Source organism: Dromaius novaehollandiae, chromosome 3, assembly GCF_036370855.1.
Source record: "Dromaius novaehollandiae isolate bDroNov1 chromosome 3, bDroNov1.hap1, whole genome shotgun sequence".
NCBI lineage: Eukaryota > Metazoa > Chordata > Aves > Casuariiformes > Dromaiidae > Dromaius > Dromaius novaehollandiae.
Genome location: NC_088100.1, coordinates 105710814 through 105731348, shown reverse-complemented (window position 1 = coordinate 105731348; position 20535 = coordinate 105710814). Strand labels below are relative to the sequence as shown.

General features: G+C 35.8%; 1 protein-coding gene across 1 annotated transcript in view; it reads left to right on the top strand.

Annotated features, from left to right (window-relative positions):
• The window catches only part of GPATCH2 (G-patch domain containing 2), a 125617-nt gene that overhangs the window by 1392 nt on the left and 103690 nt on the right, over nucleotides 1-20535 (top strand). The window contains exons 2-5 of the mRNA XM_026108199.2: nucleotides 7430-8143; nucleotides 13396-13457; nucleotides 18143-18325; nucleotides 19675-19754. Of these exons, the coding sequence (XP_025963984.2) occupies nucleotides 7430-8143; nucleotides 13396-13457; nucleotides 18143-18325; nucleotides 19675-19754 (1039 nt within the window). The remainder of the gene's footprint in view (nucleotides 1-7429; nucleotides 8144-13395; nucleotides 13458-18142; nucleotides 18326-19674; nucleotides 19755-20535) is intronic.

Here is a 20535-nt window from a genome sequence, read left to right as displayed (position 1 = left end):
AAGCAGAGAAACCTTTGCAAATTACATGGTCTATTGTTTTATTGTTGGTGTAGGCTGCAAGTCATTCTTGTGGAAAAACTTTTTTGGTTAAAATTGGTCCTGAGATTGTTCTGTGTATATTATGAAAGCTTGCACTAGTTGGAGTATTGTACATTTGAACTGATAGCTTCTAGTGAATTTCATTTTTGTTAATGGTTATGGGGAGGCTTTTTTTTTTTTTTTTTTTTTTTTTTTTTTTTTTGAATGTTGATGATAATTAATTTTAGTTGCGTAATTGCTGAGGAAGAACAAGAAGGCCTTATTGTACTATGTATACTGATATCTGCAGGTAGGGGACCCAGATCTTAAATCTGCTTTTGTTTTCTGTGGATGGAGAAGAAGAGAGAGAGGAAAGGCTTAGCATTCAGCTTCCTGAAATAGTAAACTCTTTTCCTCCCCCACTTCTGCTACTAATACCACTTCTTTTTCCTGTGGGTATTTTCATGGCTTTCTCACATTTTTATTAATTAAAAAGCCTTCTCAAATGGGTTGTATTTGCCAGCATGCTATATATGTGTTAGAAAAAGTTTGCTAGTTTTCCTAGGCATGTGAATTTGCCTGGCTTGAATATAACTCTACTTTTGCTGGTGTAGTTCATGGCACTTTCAGAGAATGATGTATGCTGTACTGGCAGAAGTCTTTTGTCTTAAAAAGTGTTCAGTAGGAACACTGCCTGAGACATTTCTAGTGCATATCCTTACTCTGAGAAAGTTTTCATTGTATACCTGACCTGTCATTTGTCTTTAAATTTTATTATTTTGTGTCCACATAAAATAATCTGGTTCCAGTGGCTTTAAAAACAGTGTTCAGCAACACAAGAAATGGGAACTTGACATATTTTTTTGTAACTGTCATCAGACAGTAGTGGTTTTGCTTGTCCAAATACACAGCGCGGAGGAATTCAGTACAGAGAAAATAATCGAAATCTTACTATCTATTGGAATGTTAAATTAACAGCTATGAGGGTCTGTTAAATCTCTGACTACTCATCGGAGCTGCTGTCTTTTCTCATCCTTGTATGTAAGTTATTTCAGAAGCTATCTTTTAAGGGAAATCCATTTGAGAGAAATGTGATATTAAAGAAATGAAGGAAAATATTTTTTCAAGGTGTAGTGATTTGATTTGGAAACTTGAGAATTTTGGCTTCCTAAAAACATTAAGGCCCTAAGGAAGGTAGTAGATTCTGCAGATCTACAGTAGATCTGCAGTAGATTCTGATCTGCCTCAGAATTATATTGTTCATTTTGGGTGTTAAAGCTCCTCTGAAGCTAAATTTTTTTTGTTTATGAGTACATATGGCAACTTAGAAGTTGTTTGCATTTTGGATGTGTCCTGGGCACTCTGATTCTTCCAACAATGACTTTGATGTTACAGCATATTACCATCATTTGACAGCTCATGTGGTTCTCCACCTTGACAATTAATTAATGAAGCCATGCTTCTGAAAAGGGCAAGCATATCAGTAAATGGCAGCAACAGGATTGTAAGAATTGCTACCTCTCTTGATAAATTGCTCCAGATCTCATTTCTGGCTGACCAATTCATTTGCATTAGAGCTTTGTTAAATGCAGTTCATGTCAGCATCTTTCTGACTGTATACCATTGCTCTATACTGAACATTTTTTTTCTCTGTTAAATATTTCTGGAGAATGTTGTGTGAAATTTTAGATGGGATTTATTATATTGTTGTACTTTCTTAGGTAATCAGCAATTGTAGAAAAGTCAGATGTACTTATTACAAATTGCCCTGGTGCTAATTTTTAAGAAGATCTTCAGCATAATTAGTTAAAATTTCATTGTTTCTCGAATACTTATAACTTTTTCTTATATAGGTCAAGTGTAGGGGTATTCCAAAGCTTGTCTAAAAGTCTCTCAAATGCAGGGTTGGTACCAACAATTGATGGGTAGTATGTGATGGGAAGACCAAAAAGTTGCTGCTAGTTATCTACAAAAACATATGGGAGCTGTAAATTTGATAGCAAAAGAATGATAGAAAACTCTAGCAAGGGTAGCAAGTAGATGTTTTTAGCTGAAGAATGATGATTCTTGTAAATTTAAATTTAAAAACAAAATCCTTCTGTATTTCTATTTTGCAAAACTGATTTATATACAAATGTAACTTACTGCAAAAAAGGAGAGTTGGCATACCTTGAAGATGAAAAATAGCCTAGGGTTTTTGGTTTTATTTTTCCCTTTTTAGATACGGACATGCTTTAATACAATATCCTGACTTGTCTCGAGAGTCTTAGATTTTTGCCTCTGTTCGTACTACCTTACATGAAACTTGGAATAATTATGGGTTTTGGTATTCAGTTTCGTTAAGTTTGTCTGTGGTGACACTGTCTGATTTTTGTTTCGTTAAAACAAAAATTAAATTTGTATTAAATTTCTTTGATCTGAATTTTAAAGATACCCTCAATGTGTTGCCTGTGTGTTGACTCAGTCTCTACAGCAAGCACTGGGCAGGATTGTTAAAGGTAGAAGAGTAGATAAGGATACTGCAATTCTGTGTAGCTTGATAGCTAGCTGTTATGCCACCCAGCAATGTTTTGTACAGGGACAGAATGCATATTGGTTGCTTTGTATTTTTGTGTAGCAGAGAACATGTAAAGATATAGATAGATGTGGCCTGGATGCTTTATGTTCTCCTCTTAATCAATGATGAGTGATGACAAGCAAACTTAAATAATCTAGCCCCATTTTCTGTTTCTGATGTGTGCTATAAGCTTTTACATAACATAGGTCTATCAATTATACCCTAATCTACCACTTTATCTTGTGAGTTATTTAAGACTTTTAATTAAGGTGAGTTGATCCATTTTACTTTCCCCTTTAAGTATAGCCCAAGGAACAGTGATATTTCTTTCTCGCTCTTTCGTGCATGTGCTCTCTCTTTCTTCTTCTTTTTTTTTTTTTTTTTAAATCAACATTTGTTCACATTCAGCAGTAAAGCAAAGTTCTCAAAATTATGTTTCTGAGGCGTTGTGAAAATAACTTCTGAGGTGGAGAAATGGAACTTGGTTTAGTGCCTGTCTGAGGATGAAGGTAAACTATGAGGACAGCAATGCTATGAGACACCAGAGAATCTACATGAGAAAAGACTGTAGAAAATCATGTTTCGTAGTCCCAATGTTCGTGGAAATATTTGATTTTTTCATGTGCTTTTAGCTTGTGGTCATCAAGATTGGTTGTGAAGAGAGCAAAAATCATGGTTCTGAGGGAACTGCTTTCCTCCAGACTTCTTATTGACAGTTACTGTTCTCCTTTCAGAATTTGAGAGATTTTGTGAGCGGTAAGACCTCTACATTGTCAGGCATTTTAGGTGGGAAGTGAATTAGAAATATGATACTTGATCGCACTGAAAAAGTAAATGCCTGTTATTTCAATTAGGGGTTTTGATACTGAATGATAATGGTGACCACAAGCTGTGTTAACTGTTTCGGAGTACCTAAAAGCAGTTATGTCATTTCCTACAAACAGTACTTTTATTGTTGTTTCTGGTAACAGATAGAGAAATGGGTCAGCCTTTGGTGAACTACATTAAAATTGGTTCAGGTAAATGTAAAGGTCAGTGTAGGCAAACTGTATTTTCTTACAGTAAAATAGTATCTTCTCCTAGCAAAGACATTACAGTTTATTGCTAGCTGTGGGCTGCTGCTGTAACAGCATTTTTATAGCCTTGTGTGAGTCATACTAAACTGTGGCTTAACTTAATATTTTATGTATCTTAATATGTTGTCCTGTGTTCTGTATTACAAGCTTTAAAATTTCTCATCTTACTGAATGCAGTAGGTACTTGCTGATTACATCTTTAAAACTTTTTTTCTGACATCCATTATTGTTATTTTTCAACCTATTTTCTGCACAGATAATTTTACTAAAGCAACATCTGCAGAAATAATTAAAATATACTTCATAGCTTTGGAATAAAAGCTTGACAGTCGATTGTGAACAATATAGAAAGTTGTGGAAACTGGAATTGTCTGATAAATAGTGCTGTAATAAAAACGTGCTCCTGAGTCTGAAAATTTATTTTCAAAGTTAACTGTTCTACCTGGTTGCTGTTGCCATTTTTTCTTTAACCATAGCAAGAGAAATAGAAGATCCAGTAAAATTAAGCAAAAGTGATTTCTTGGATTTTCAGGAGTAGTAAATGTTTAATATTGATCCACTAGCATGTTGAAAGTGCAGTGAGGGTGAAAAGATGAAGTGCAATGTGTTGTGTATTCTGAGTGTATTACACAGAAGCTTCTGATGTCCCAAACTGATGAAGTAATTCTCATAATTGTACTAAGGAAGCATGCTAAAGTAATTATAATTTGAGTTTGTCTGATCTTTCCAAGATATAATGCAGTTAGGGTACAGCTATATTATACATGAGATCATGTCTGTAATTTGTAGGGTAAACAAGGTCATTGCCCTGTTACAGCTATTATTCAATTCAGGTGCTGCAGCTTTGAGATCAATGAAGAGACTTAATATTCAGGAGAAAAGATGAATTGCAGGAGCTCATAAGATTTAAAGTTGCTGTCTGATGGGAACTAAGTGCCTTGCTGCCTAGGGCCTTTTAAGAATCGTACTATCCCCTTACTTCCAAAACATTTAAGGATGTTCACTCTTAAGTTTTGTCTTCTGAACTGACACCATTTGTATTTATTGAGAAATTCAGGACAAGGTTAGATCAGATATATGAATGCAAAGTGGATATATTCTGTATGATCTTACAGTATTTCATAGAACTGGAGTAACTTTACCATAGTGCTTATGCCATTATCCGGAATAAATTGGTATGCCTGTTCTAGGAGCAACACTGATTTTGATGATACAGTTATCCATATGGATTAGGGACTGTGAGTTGAACAAATTCATCATAAACTGTGGCCTGAGACATTAGGCCTTTTCCCCCTCTCCCTTTACTTCCTGCTACTACCCTTGCAGTACAATGGGCAGAAAGAGATTATATACATGCTTCTTCCAGTTCACATTCCGGCATGGTAGCAGAAGCCTGTCCTCTTTGAGGTGAGTAGGGTAATGCCCGCTAGTTGAGTTGTTGGTGCACCTCTCCTTGGTTCAGCTCTAATATGGATGTAAAAACCTGTGGCAGAAGGGCTGGGCAGGTAGCTGGAGGAAGTAATTTCTCAAACTAACCCAAATAAATCCACTGGAGCACATCTGTCTAAGCCTTTCCCTCCTGTTATATCAGCTCAGAAGTGTTAGAAAGCCCCTTATATCTCAAGAGCATCATATCTGATGTGTACCTGAAAAGATAACTGTCTTCATGGGTGTTCAAAATGAGGCTAAAGAATCTTGTGCCCTCCCTACAGTGCAGTTATTCTAGCTGCAGAGAAATATGCGCTGATGTATCAGACTTTGTATACTGTTTAAGCCTCATGTATAGAAGACATGCACAAATATATACAGACTTACCTCTATTACTGGTTAAAATTCCTACTACACAGGTGAAAAAACCTGCAATAATTGAAGTTTTGAGAACTAAAAATAAGGATTGGTTTTAAATCATTGTAATGCCACCTGTCACTAAAAGTAAATTCTGGATTAATTGGCTGTCACTTCTCCTTTTCTCTCTGAACTTTCTGATAATCATTGCTTTGTTTGGAATGCTTTTCCTGTTACACTGCATATCTTGCTTCTAAGAAATTTTTTGTGTGTGTGATTATGAAGGTTGTGATTCCTGAGAACCAAATGGATTAAGGAGAACTGTGCTATTCTTCCAGAGCTGTGTGTCACCCCTTAAAAAATTATATGAAGATTCTGCTGTACTGAGAACCAAAGAAAACCTCAAATTAAGGAGGAGTAATAGGACTAGAGATTACAGCAAGTTAGAAACAAAAGTATTAGAAATAAATGCAAGTGACATGGTAGTTTCAGGAATTCAAAGTGAGCATGAATTTATGTCACTCTCTACTTTTTTGATGACCTATATCTTGCAACTGAAATGTTTAAAATAAGTGTTTCTGAAAGCCTTTTTAAAGGAGAATATAGCATTTCTTAAAGTAAGATATTTCATGACCAGCTTGAATTTCTTCTTAAATAAATATGCTCTTCAGTTCCCTCATTAATATTTAAAATCTGTGCTTTGCATTCATGACTGTCCATTCAGTCATCCCATCTGAGCACCTTTAACATTGGAGTTTGTGGTAAGTTAGAGAACCTGTGTGCTATGCATCCATAATTTCTCTCCATCTATAGCTCCTCTAATATGGATAGAAAATTATTCATTGATGCCTCCATCAACACTTATTGGAAAACAACGTGAATAGTCTTGCTTTTAAACATGCCTCTACATAATGTACTTTCTCTTCCATATTTATCAGTTGGCATAATGTAGTAATGATCATTAACATTCATTTCAGGTTTACCTAAAAGAAAGGGGACTTCTGATACTTTGGTGTGAGAATCTGATCAGTGTGTTTAATCCTTCTCTGAAGGTTATAAACCTTCTCTGTAGAGTTCACCAGTGATCTGTTAATGTCTCTTTTTTTTAATAATTATGTTCTTGTAATGCATGGGTGAACTTTCTGAAGCATATTGAGTTGAAGACATGCTAAATGCTAGTGAAATTTGAGGAGGGAGGAGAGAAATATTTGAAAGGATAAATCTTCAATTGGATATTGTGCGTTTAGGGTTTCTTTTTTTTCTCTTTCTCTTTTCACAAGTATATGATTTTATGGAAGTGAGTACCTGGAGGTGGTGGGAAACATCACATTTAATCCTCTGGAATTACCTGTAGCGGTACACTCTCTCAATATCGCTCCACTAAATCAGTATTTAAAAAAAATCAAATGAATACCAGCCATTTGGAAAGACAGAATTAGTTGCTATTAAAAAAAAAAAAGTAATATATAATCAAAGAATTACTGTATTAACTCCACCTTGGCATTTAGGTAGCATCAAGAGATAATTATCCTTAAAAATCTGTTATCCTAATGACAGCTCTTAAACAGAACTCCATAATATACTATCAAGGAGGAATATTATCTATTCAATTTCCCATTCATAAATATAAAATGTTCTCCCTGCCTACACTTTTATTGAATGGTCTTGGTCTGTTGTTGCAGTTACCACACTGAATCCCTGAAAAACATAAAAATATGATGAGGTAAAAATAAAATCTAACAATATTAGTAGGGTCAGAAGCAAATTAGAGAAAGATGCTGCTTTTGTTTCCAAGACAGAAATTAGGCATGATGCCTTTTAAAAGTAATGTATACTAGGGTAGGTTGTAAATTGTGTAGGATTAGCTGACACTGAGACTACATTGCAGAGACTCAGATAATTTTGACAGATTAAAATGTTGTAGAGTTGATGCACTAACACATCTTTGATTCATTATTTTTTGTTTTGTTTTTTGCTTTCATGGAAAATACAGGCATTTCAGTAGGACTATGGAGGAGCTAGTCCATGACTTGGTCTCAGCACTGGAAGAAAGTTCAGAGCAAGCTAGAGGAGGTTTTGCTGATACTGGAGATCATTCTCGAAGTGTGTCTTGTCTTCTAAAGCGACAGGCAAGAAAAAGGAGGGGACGAAAGCGACGTTCCTTTACCACCCATCATCCCTGGGAGACTGGTCACTGTTTAAGTGAAGGTTCTGATTCCAGTTTGGAAGAATCAAGCAAAGACTACAGGGAAAGTCATGCTAATAAGAAAGACCACAGTGACTCTGATGACCAGTTGTTGGTTGCTAAACGTCGACCTTCCTCAAACTTAAATAACATTAGAGGCAAAAGACCTCTGTGGCATGAACCAGATTTGGCTGTTGACAGTTTAGGAAACAGAACTCTGCGTAGGAGAAGAAAAGTGAAGCGGATGGCCATAGACCTGCCATCAGAAGTCTCTAATGCACTGACAATAACTCAACGTCAGGATAGCAGCAGAGATCAAGAAATGGACAATGACAATAAATCATACCAACATCAAGAGTTTTCCAAGAGCAAAGTGAAAAAAAGAAAAGTAGCTGCAGCTCGACAAGGGCCAGAAATCTTGGATGAAGGAGTAGTTATAGAAAATGAAGAAGTGAACCAAGCAAATAAGGACAAAATGGAGTATGAGGAACAAAAGGGCTCAGATGAGAACATGAGTGACAGGTTATTCTTTCTCTTTCTTCTTACAGAATCTTTGGATAATACTTGCTTGATTATATTACTGTTGTTAGTGTAGATATTGGCAACCTTTGGAATTCTTTTTAATTTCAGAGTTAAAATGCAAGCAGCAATTGTACCTGTTTTAATAAGCTACTCAGGGTTCTTCGAGATTAAGAATGACAAGACAGAATACACGAACCATTAAAATGTTGTTTTCCTGTGTGTTTCAACTGGTGACAGTTCTCAGACTTTCACAGCAGAAAACTAAGATTTTCCAATTTCTAAACATTGGTTCTTTGATTGTTATCCCTGTTCATCAGAAAGGTTGTCGGTGTTTAGGTTCACCATTTAGACAGTATGTTCTGATATGTCACCGGCATAAAAAGTCTGCAGGTTGCCAAGGATATACATCACTTACGAAATGTAAAAACCAATTTACAGTTCAGAAACACCTGAGCTTGCCATTAGAAAAATGGGGGAATGATGACCCTTTGGCAGTACACCTCATCCATCCATTCCAGACAGCAGGCATACTACAATGGTAATTGTTTCCAAAGTACTATTTTGACAACACAGTAAGGTGTAAGTCATTTTTTCCACCATACCCAAGGGATCTTACCTGCAGGGTCTGGTAAGCCTGATTATGTTTATCCTTTGTGTCTGATTCTGAATGCAGAACTGTCAGCAGGAAAGACTTGTATTAAAACACATAATTTTGCTCAGTTGCTTGACAGCAACAGTGTTCCTGTTTCTCAGGCATTTTATCTGTACTGTTGTCTTTTGCTTATTCGATGAGTAGAATTTAAATTTTGGGATAGCACCTAGGGGCTTTGGCTAAAACAGCTCAGTTACTGTAATAACAGGAGTATTGGTAACTGACTAACACAAGTTATTGTTAGAAAAGTTCAGAGTCTTTTTATTACACGGTGGTTTTGTCCCTCACCTGAGAAAGATAAGCAACTGAAACAACCACAGGAATCCTGAGCCTTAAAGATTGTCCCTAATGTCCTCATAATTGTTTTAGAGCAAAAGCAGTACTTTTAGGGCAGCCAGTTTAACTTCAGGTGTCTCATTTAGACAAGTAAGTTAGGAAGAATGTGTTGTCAGGGAGCTTTTAGAAGACTTCCCTCTTCTTCAGTACTGTAAGTCTGTGTTGCCAAGTTTAGTACCTAAAGATAGGTGGTTTGAAAGTTTCTTTGGAGAAGCCATTTCATAGTTTATCATATGTTTATATTCTTATTACTTTATTTTAACTTTTAATGATTTTCTGTCAAGCCACAAGGGTAACAGTTCTCAAACTCAAAAAGCTGTAGCTAGCTTCTGAGTAGAGGGAGGTGTGACCAATATGAAAATCTTGTAGATTCTCAGTGTGCTGCTTCCAGGTCAGTCAGACTATCCTATTTCTTTTTCACTAAAGAAACATTATTGATTTTAAAAATCCATTCTTCTCTTTGAAATACTTAATGTTTTGTTACACTTACTGTTGTCATTTCTTAAATTGTACTTCAAAAACTTATCTGTGGCCCCAATAAATGGCCTTTAAAACCACCTCATCTTCATAGTGTTTTCTGCTCATGAACATGGTTGAATGATGATCCATGATTCTGGAAAACTTCTTGCAATGGTCATCTGTTCGAAAAGGTTTGGAAATCACTGAATTAGAAAATTCTTAATCAAAAATGTGATTAGAAATCCAGCAGATTTAAGCCTTTAATATCCATACTGTGTCTGAACAATTTATATCTGAATCACTTTAACTCCAGTTTTAAACTAGCTATGCTTAAGTACAACATTGCCTGTATTATTTGCTGATATCATTTAACTGGAAGAATCAGAAACAACTATCAAACTCTGTTCTTACGAGATTGTTTTATAAGTAAAGGCTGAGACTTTAAAAGAGAATAGGCATCTTCTAAGACTGCGCAAGATATGGAGAGTTAATCAAGCATCTTGGATAAGACTCATTTTCAGCAATGCTTACTGGGGGAGGGAAATACAAGGTAAAAAATGTACAAAATAAGCTTTGTATATTTGTGTGCATACAGTTTAACACTTGTACCCCCAAATTATAGAGAGGTGTTTTTTTAGTTGTTTTAAAAAGCAAAGCTGATAGTTAATCCTAACAGCAATTTCCTGAAGTAGGAGTTAAATTCCTTGGATCTAAACTGGTGAGGAGAATGTTTCAGTATATACATGCAATGTAACATTATGTGCACTTCAAATATGTATTATACTATTTTAAAATAACATTAAAAATGCTTAGTGAGCAAGTGATACTTCTTTGGAGTGTTTTATCGGTGCCACACAACAGTAACGCTCTAAGTGCAGGATTCAGTAGTAGAAGGAGGAATCTTCAAGCTATTAAAATGTCAGTGTCTAAATGATCCCAAAGATGAATTCATGAGAGGCTACTTTTGAGACCTAGAACTATGAGACTTTTGTGATCAGAGCCTATCCATTCCTCATTTTTCCTCATCCCCAGTACTTAATTTCTTGGCCAGTTTCAAACATATTTGACAAGGCATGGAGTTCTGAATGATATTTAATTCCTAGAAGCTTTTATAAAGATGACTGAGTAGAGGAGAAATCTAAATTGCCCTCTTCGAGAGACTCAGCAGCTTGCTTATCCCTGTGAGTGCAGTGGCTGATCACTTCTTGAGGACAGGATTAATTAGTAAACAAAGGTCACCAGTCCATAGGAAACCAGGGCATAGGGCAACTTGCTTTGAAGGGTGACTACTTATAAAAATTGCCCTCCTCTTTGTTTTCATGGATGTATAAGTAAAGCTGTGAAAGCTAGGTTTTTGGGCTTGGCGGGGAGGAAAGTTTTTTTTCCTTCAGACTTTACTTGCATACCTTATTTTATAGAACTTGTGGGATTTTTTTTCTTTTTCCTGGAATTCTTGCTGAAAGAGGAATTTTTGTTACAAAGCAAAGAAACTAACAGTCTAAAGTGCAAAGTTGTATTAAAACTGGAAATAACTTCCATCATAACAGCTTTCATGTGTTTAGATAGTAATAAATTAATTCCAGAGGTCTTGTGTTTATTCAGTTAAAGGACTGCCATGTAGCAATTATCTCAGCTCTAATCCCTGCCCTGTTTGACTGTGGCCTGAGGAAAATGAACACTGGCTACCGTAAATATGCCAGGGCTGTAGTTTATGATTTAAAAAACAAAACAAACAAAAAACCTGTCATTAAGTGTACCTCTGAAAACTTCCAGTGTTTATGACTTCATGAACTGGCTATTCCTACAGTAAGAATTATGTGCACATTTAAAGGGTTTTTTCTTGTTTGTTTGGGCGTTTTTTTGTTTTGTTGAAGGAAGCTGTTTTTCTCAAAGTTAGAAATTTTGGTGGAAGAAGCCAAAATACCATAGTTGCAAAGATTTCCTAATTCTTTCATTAAAAAAAAAAAAAAAGCCTTTAAATAGACAACAATAAATGAACAGGGAGAATCTATGAAAAGGGAGTGTTCTTTTTCTAAAGAAAGATGTATGATATAAAATAGCACACTGAAATGTAAGAACAGTAATGCTATCCAAGCTGTAATTAAAGTGAGGATGGGATGTTTTCTAGAGAGAAGGTGCTAGGATTTGCCCAGCTTTACAGCATTAGGAGGTTCTAATCTTGGTCACCCCCTTTTAAATATGGATCCATTCTCATAGTTTAGTGCTTGTCATGTTTCTTCTATTCAGGGCACCTACCCAACTTAAGTTCTTAAGTCTCATTTTTATTGTATTATGGATAAGCAATGGTATAAGTACTGCATATACAGTAAGAATACCTATAAATAGAAGGTATAGCAAAGGTTAAGCAAGCTTATTCTTCAAATGCAGAGCTGTGTGTATATATAAAAATGATAGCTGCAGATAACTGCTTTGTGGTTCCTGATATCATATTCGGTTTCAAATCCTGTTGGAATGCTTCCAAAATGAAGATGTAAAAACAAGTGTACAGTTCCAATTAAACATAAATTAGACTAATTTTACATAATTGATTCTAGAAGCTTGAAAATTATTGAGGCTTACTTTTGAGATGAACATTTAAAAAGAAATAATTTTCCTAAGCATGCTAGATATTTAGAAACAAAAATAGAACTAATCTAGATATGTAGAGGGAATAACTAAAAATAATATATTAAATCACTTGAATTCAAGTATAGGACTGCATGTGTGTTGTAGTTTGAATAAAGGTAGAAAGCCAAAAACAGATCTCAGTTTCTTTTTACATAGCTTTTATGCAACATTGAGAGTAGCCATAGAATTTATAACTTGTACTTGAATTTGTTAGGTGAACTGAGGTGACTTTTTCAGATTCTTCTGCAATATAAGTATAGTATGATTAAATTTTGATGATATATTACTTCCTTAATAGAGCTACTATACTTACAGAAACCTTTTCTTTAAACAAAAAATGCTTTAATGTGATGCTCATCAGATTGTGGTCTATGTTATTAAAAGACAAGAGACTATTTCAGTATTTGGAAACAAGTAGAATACTGTTTGTAGTAATAGGTATACAACAAAGAAGAAAGTATGTTCCCAATTGGAGTCTTCAAATTTAGAGAAGTGTGTGCATACTGTGTGCACATATTCTGATTTTAAGGCCATGACAGAAGTTATGGAAAAGTAAATTGTAACTTGCCTTTTTTTGTTGGTGTTATGATCCTATTATCATATTCATTTTCTTCAGGGTGATCTTTACTTTGATTTAATGGGCTACCGTCGCTGTAAACTTTTTTCTTTCTTGCCAAGTAATATGTAGTGAATCCTGAAGTAGTGTATTTTCCAGAATATTTGCAAATGATGTTTACAAAGGTAATTCTGTCTTCAGACTCTTATATTTCATGTGCTGAAGAAAGGCTTAGACTGCTTTTGATTGAGATTTTTTCCATGTTATTGAGCAGTGATGTTCCAGGATCAAGCTGAATTGCACAGCATAAGAAAGGACTAGTGAGCGTTTGATGGAAGCAGATAATAAAACGCATCAATTGTGTCAGCACCTTGTTGCAGTCACATCTGGCTTACTGTCAGGGTACCATTAGATTCCCGTGGTTTTATGTGCCAAAAATAATATGCTTTATAGTTAATGGAACTAGGATATTTGCAGTTTGATTAAAAAAGAATCATCTTATTTTCTTTCAGATCCTTGTTGGACTTAAATTCCATATGAGCACAGCCTTGTCTCCTTAAAATTGTACAACTGAAAGATCAATTGTTCTTTTGATCTGTTTCTTTCTTTCTCTTATTACAGTGAATCCAGCAGTCTGAGCAGCAGTGATGCTGGTTTGTTCACCAATGATGAGGGAAGACAAGGTATTGAAACAATCTTTCTCTTCTCCACCCCTCAAACCACATCAGTTGAAATGCTGTAAGCGTTACAAGTTATTTCGTAGGTTGATTACTGTATTTCAGCTGCTATTACTGTTTTAATGAGTTGAAGTATAGCTCTCTTTCAGGGTTCTTGAAATGCTGTGGCAGGGTATCCTGAAACTATGACTTAATATAAATAACTTGAGCATAATATAAATAACATTAGTCTCCAAAAGATTGTATGTAGGTTTACTGTATTACAAATCTTGTTTTTCAAGATAGCTTTTGGCTAGGTTTTAATACCTCAGTTGCTCCAGATTTTTCACAAGACTGCATGATCATAGTACCGCCTTTCAAACTAATTCTGAGTGAGTCTTTTGGATTTTGTTTGCTTTTTGGATAAATGTGGCAGTATTGCATAGTCTGTTTTCATTCAGAGATACTCTAAACAAGCTCTCTCCTCAGTAACATTTGAACAGTGCGATGTACCTAAAGATTCTTCAGTAATTTAAAGCGCAACAGATATTCAAAACTTTCCTTTTGTATGCATAATGTTCTTGCATCTTTATATGCATTAGTCAAGTCCAACTTTGTTAGTTGGAGGACAGTAAATAGTGGTGTACCCCAGGGATCGATATGGGGTCCAATACTGTTCAATTTCTCCATTAATGATCTGGATGATGGGCAGCAACCTCAGCAAGTTTGCTGGTGATAAAGAAAAAAGAAAGAAAGAAAAAAAAATTGGGAGGAGTGGCCGATACACCAGGCAGTTGTGTTTCCAGAGGGACCCCAACAGCCTGGGGAGATGGGCAGAGAGGAACCTTCGTGAAGTTCAGTAAAGGAAAGTGCAGAGTCCTGCACCTAGGGATGAGTAACACCATTCACTAGGACAGGTTGGGGCTGACCTGCTGGAAAGCAACCCTGCAGAGAAGGACCTGGGTGTCCTAGTGGACAATAAATTGACCATGAGCCAGCAATGTTCCCTTGTTGCCAAGAAGGCCAATGGTATCCTGGGCTGCGTTAGGAAGAGCATTGCCAGCAGGTCAAGGGACCTCCCTTCCCCTCTATTCAGCCCTGGTGAGGCCACATCTGGAGTGCTGTGTCCAGTGCTGGATTCCCCAATACAAGAAAGATACGGAGCTACTGGCACAAGTCCACCGAAGGGCTACCAAGATGATTAAGTGACTAGAGCAAGCTCTCATATGAGAAAAGACAGAGAGAGCAGGAATCGTTTAGCCTGGAGAAGGGAAGGCTGAGAGGGGGATCTTATCAATGTGTATGAATATCTGAAAGGAGGGTGTAAACAAGTCAGAGTCAGACTCTTTTCAGTGGTGCCCAGCAACAGAACAAGAGGCAGTGGGCACAAACTGAAACAAAGGAAGGTTCATCTGAATATAAGAAGAAAAAGACTTCTTTATTGTGAGAGTGACTGAGCACTGGAACAGGTTGCTCCGAGAGGTTTTCTCCATCCTTGGAGACATTCAGAAGCCGTCTGGACGGCCAAAAAACCAAGACGTTGACTGTAGTTTTTATTCTTTTTACTGTGACAGATAACTTTGACCTTAAGGTTTGAATTATCATGCCAAATGTTTTAATCTTGAAGAGTCCATTTACAGTAGTAGTACTTTTTTTCAGAGACTTTGGATCATTTACCTAAAAACTTAGCTAATGAGTAATGTAACTTCAATGTAAGAGAGCTATTTTGAGTTTTGTGTGTGTGATACCTATACAAAGTAATTCCAAAGTGCTAATTATCTTTATAAGGTATTCCAGACTGAAGGGGCAGACAGTTTGTAGAACTCTGATGTAAGAAAAACTTGAATCTTGAGTTTGACTTGGAGGCAGCCAGTGAATATCAATAAAATCTGTTTACCCTATAGACTAAAACAATAAATCCTCATTATCATTTAGACGTTTTGCAGTTGTAGAGATACAGTACTGTGGAATATAATCATCCTTTCAGTAGCTGATGAAGAATATTTATACGGCAGTTTGTTCTGTTAGCCCTAAGCCAACATGTTAAACTCTTATTCAATCTAAGTTGAGTTGGTTCTTACTTGTCTGGAATACCTTACACTTCAATTATATGCAGAAGTGCCTAGCAAGCAGTACTAAAAGCAAGTTCCAGGGTTCTAAGTTCAGACCTGTGGTGAGTGACACCCTCATATCTCGGGCCCCTCATATACACAGTATTCATTAAATGCAAACAAGAAAAAAAGAAAAAAAAAAAGAAAGAAGAAAAGAAAAACAGGACCAGAGCTGGTTTTATCTTAATGTTTTTCAACTCTGTTTTTCCGCAGTGTGTGTTTTCTGGTATTTTTTATAGTGACTTTTCATAAATCTGTCAGTGAGCACTGTTTAAGATTGCTTTACCCTATTTTTTGAATTGGAGTATCCAGTTTATATTTATTATTTCCTCTACCATTTTACATTTTATTTACATTATGCTTTAAACGGTATGAAAAAGCTTGTATTCATAATTGCTTTCCTGCCCCATTCTGCTTGAGCCCACCTACTTTTCCTCTCAAAGCAAATGCTTTGAATTAAATTACGTTTTGGAGGAAAACAGATGTGAACTTGAATGGGAAGGTACTTGAAGGGTTGAACCTTGTGACAGAGACCTAAAATTCAAATTTAATTTCAGTCACGTAATCAAGGTAGTAGATATACACTAGGTGGCCAGTGAACTGACAGTTCTTCATTCTGTATTCTGTGATATGCCAATACTATTTATTTCCTGGTTGGCTCCAGCAGATAGAATTCAAAATAGATACTTCAGTCTGGAATAAAATTCCCTTTTCTTTCCATAACCCCAATTTGCCTTATGTTACAAACTACAGTTTTAAATTCTAGTTTTCTTTCTTCTCCCAAGATTGCCTTGCGTGCCTGTTACAGACTTCTGTCCTTGAGCCAATTCTGATATCCAGATTGCAGAATTCCATTCTTCTTTTGTAGCCAAACTGTGGATAGCAAGACTAAATTTTTTTTGACATTCCATATTGCTTTTTATTAGTCAGGGTATCCAGAGCTTTCATATTATGACAAAAGATTCGGACAGATCTTATTTACACAAAAAGCTTTTGGGAAAACTAAGCAAAAGAATTCAATCCTAGGTTGATCTGTGGTTCAGAATTACTGAAAAGGTGTGCTTTTTTCTTTCTAATGCTGTCTCTGTTCAATGCTTAGACACGTTCCAAAGAAATCATACCTGTCTGTAAGGAAACAAGGGTAGAATTAATGCTGGACACTTTAGTAAAATGTCATAGCTATAAATGAGGATCAAAAGATCTGTGGAGAGTAATCTGAAATGTGCCAGACAAAAAACCATAAATACTACTTGGACCTAAGAATCCCTTTTCCAGCTCTATTTTTCTCTTCCTTCCTCTAAAAGCTCCTCTGTTCTTTAGTGTCTACTAATTTTGGTGTTAGTAGTGACCATTCAACATTTAAAGGTCACATTTCACTTGCAAGTGACCAGTGAGAGAGAGGCCTTAGTTATTCTGTATTTTCTTGAAATACTTGTCTCAACCAACACAGCCATTTCCTCTTGTATTTGGCCTTGATATATTCTTCTCCATGAGGCAATTTGTTTGGAGAAGGTGTGTTAAATCTTTTTTTCTTCAAATTTTGGCTTGGGTTTTCATTACTTTTATTTTCCCATTATAGGGCTGAGTGGCAATAAAATTTTGCACAACTGGTTTTTGTTACAGAAAATTAAGTATCTGATAAACGTTGTATTTATCTCTTATTTAGTCCTGCCTACTTAAAAATTGAAACACTAGATACAGAAATAATTTATATGCAGAAATAGTGAGGCATTGGATACTTTGAAGTAGAATTAAAATACACAAGACATCCTTTGGAATGCAATTTTTGAGTGCAAGAAAGGATATTTGCCGTGTATTATAAGTATACTTTCTGATCTACTGTCAACTACCAATTGGTATAAAAGAACATGTTTTAAAAGAAACATAGCAATTTATTTTCAATTGCTCGTGTATTTTATGTCAGTTAAGCTTAAGATCAAACTTTCAGTCCTGTCTTGCATTTGACTTTGACTCCTAGTATTTAAATATTAGATCTATAAATATTGTTAATAAAAATGACAAGCTTTGTAGTGTAATGTAGTATGATTCTCAATCAAATGGCACTGTCAGTTTTCATTTAAAATCAACTTTTTCAAAACTTATTTCTAAATGAACTTAATCAGATTAATTTCATTTAGTCACATCTGTTCATGATTGTTTTCCCCTTTTACTAGCCACACAAATCATGAAATTAAGCTAATTATATACTGTTATCAGCTGCAAAGAACTAGTTTCACAGTTTTATACCTTTTAATTCTCTGCAGGAGATTAAGGCTTGTTTTTGTTAATATGGAAAGTGCAGTTACTTAAATGGATTTCCCTGCAGTTATCGCCAAAGGATTAACTAGTTTATTATTGTTTTTCACTATTCTAAATTGGTTTTAGAACATTACATTGTATGTATTTTCATTGATGATGCTTGTGATGGTACTGAGACACATTTTTCCAAATAGAATTGCTATATACATCGTTGTACATCTATAAAGCAAAAGAAATTATTATCTTGTCAGATTGTTTATTGATGGTAACATCTGATTTTTTTAATCTTCTCTGCTCCTCCCTCTTTTTGGGGGCCTTGGGGGGGATGCTCTCCTCATATAGGTGACGATGAGCAGAGTGACTGGTTTCATGAAAATGAATCTGGCGGAGCGTGTGGAATTACAGGGGTCATTCCTTGGTGGGAACAGGAGGACTCTCCAGAACTCGAGAGAGAATTGCCTGATCCAGTCTTTGAAAGTATCTTAACTGGTACTTTCCCTCTTATGTCCCATTCAGGGAGAAGAGGTAGGTAATAATCAAATGCAAACTGTAGAATCACTTGGGTTTGGTAGAAAAAAGTCTGTGGATTTTATAGAATATGTAAAATGTTGACAAGATTTGACAACACCTGACAAGACTTGACCAGTTTGTTATCCTAAACTACTTCTTTTTTAAGACACCATTAGACAGCAATGATTAGAAAACTGTCAATGGTTAGGAAAGTCAGAAAGTATAAAAGTTGCTCACTTTGATAGCCTACTCTTTTATTTGTTGTCACAATGTTTGCATTGAGAATTATTGAATTACTTAAAGGGATCTTTATATTCCCTTTTGTTGCTAGCTTCTGTGATAATTTTAGAATGTAGTGATATGGGATTGAGAATATATTTTAGAAAGCTATGCTTGTGTCTGTCTGTGTCTGTCTGTGTCTGTCTGTGTCTGTCTGTGTCTGTCTGTGTCTGTCTGTGTCTGTCTGTGTCTGTCTGTGTCTGTCTGTGTCTGTCTGTGTCTGTCTGTGTCTGTCTGTGTCTGTCTGTGTCTGTCTGTGTCTGTCTGTGTCTGTCTGTGTCTGTCTGTGTCTGTCTGTGTCTGTCTGTGTCTGTCTGTGTCTGTCTGTGTCTGTCTGTGTCTGTCTGTGTCTGTCTGTGTCTGTCTGTGTCTGTCTGTGTCTGTCTGTGTCTGTCTCAAATATTTCTGGCAACCGTAGATTCAGTGTATCCAATAGTAAGTTGTTCCAGCACTTGATTGCCTTCACAGCTAGGAACCTACTCTCATTTCAAGGCTGAAGTTGTCAGACCTGAGCTTGCTGCCAAAGAATTTTATTGTACCTTCCATCTGCCACAAGGACCTCCTTTCGTATCTAGAAAGAGTTCTCTCTCTTTTTTTTTTTTTTAATGTGAGCAGTAGTCAAATCACTTTTAAACTAGTTCTCTACACACTGAATGCACTAAATTCTTTTGTGAGGCTTATTTTCCACATGCCTGAGATTGTTTCTGTGGACCTAGTCTTTGCCTGTTGACTAAATTTTAAACTTTCTAGTACTAGTACTAAAGAAGTCGTAAGTGATGCAAAATCATTCCCCTGCTTCAGTATGGTGCGCTCGGCTTATGCAGCAAACTGCGTAGAACTAGAACTGCAGTAAGAAAATGTATGGAGCGTATTCTTTTGCATGACAACTTAGTCTTTCTCACAGTTTTCCCATTCTGTGCTCCTTGTTTCCACCTGTTTGCACAGGTACTATGTTTGGCAATATTATATATTTTTTTAAAACTGAAGTCAGTGGCATAGATCAATAGACTGCTATGTAGTGATAGTTTTCTTGTTTGTGTGGTTTAAGAAATACTCTTAAATCAACCCCAACTTCTTATTTGTAGGCTTCCAGAGTAGATTTAGTCATCTTCATGGAATGCCAGCAAGAAACATGAAAAAGGCTTCGGGAAATCAGACTACGTTGGTAGGTGCTTTTATTATTGTAAGCTAAAATAAGCTGTTCTTACAACTTGAAAAAAATGTTTATTCCTCTTATGCTTCTGTCCTAATGTTGTGGATAAATAATTGAATGGTAAGACTACAATAGAATGGTAAGACTGCAATGCCACTGTTGCTTATTTTGTTTGTTTGCTTTTTTAGTACTTTCTTTCTAAGACTCTTCCCACTGCCATTCTCTTTTAATGGAATTTTTGTATATACTCACTCAAATGGCAGAAACAGTCCAAGACTGTTCCTCACTGCTTGGTCTGAGCTATATGAAGGAAAAGGGGTTTTCTTGTTCTTTTATTTAAGACGGTTTTCCATATTTATCTAACATGAAAGCGTGCTTTTACCCTCTTATGAAGAAAAATATAAGACCCAAGATATTCAATTCTATCTAATATGAAAAGTATTCTAGGATGGATATATGGTACAATATTGTACTAATCTTTTACCCCATCTCCAAAGTCCACTTTGAAAATCTGTCCTTAATCTCCTTTGTTTAGCTGATTTCTGTCGTGAGAAGGAAAGGGTATACACAAAAAACTAGAAGTAAGTTTAGTGGTGCACCTGTTACACACATTGCACATACCTTCAAATGAGACTCTTTAGAGTCTGTCTACAAATGACAGTTGTTTGTTTTTCAGTGTATTCAGCTTTAGGAATAGTTATGTTTATAATGCAAGAAAAAATCCAGCTATCTTTGCTTCTATACACAATCCAAATAGTGGGATTTTCCCACAGCTTTCTCCTAAAATAAACGT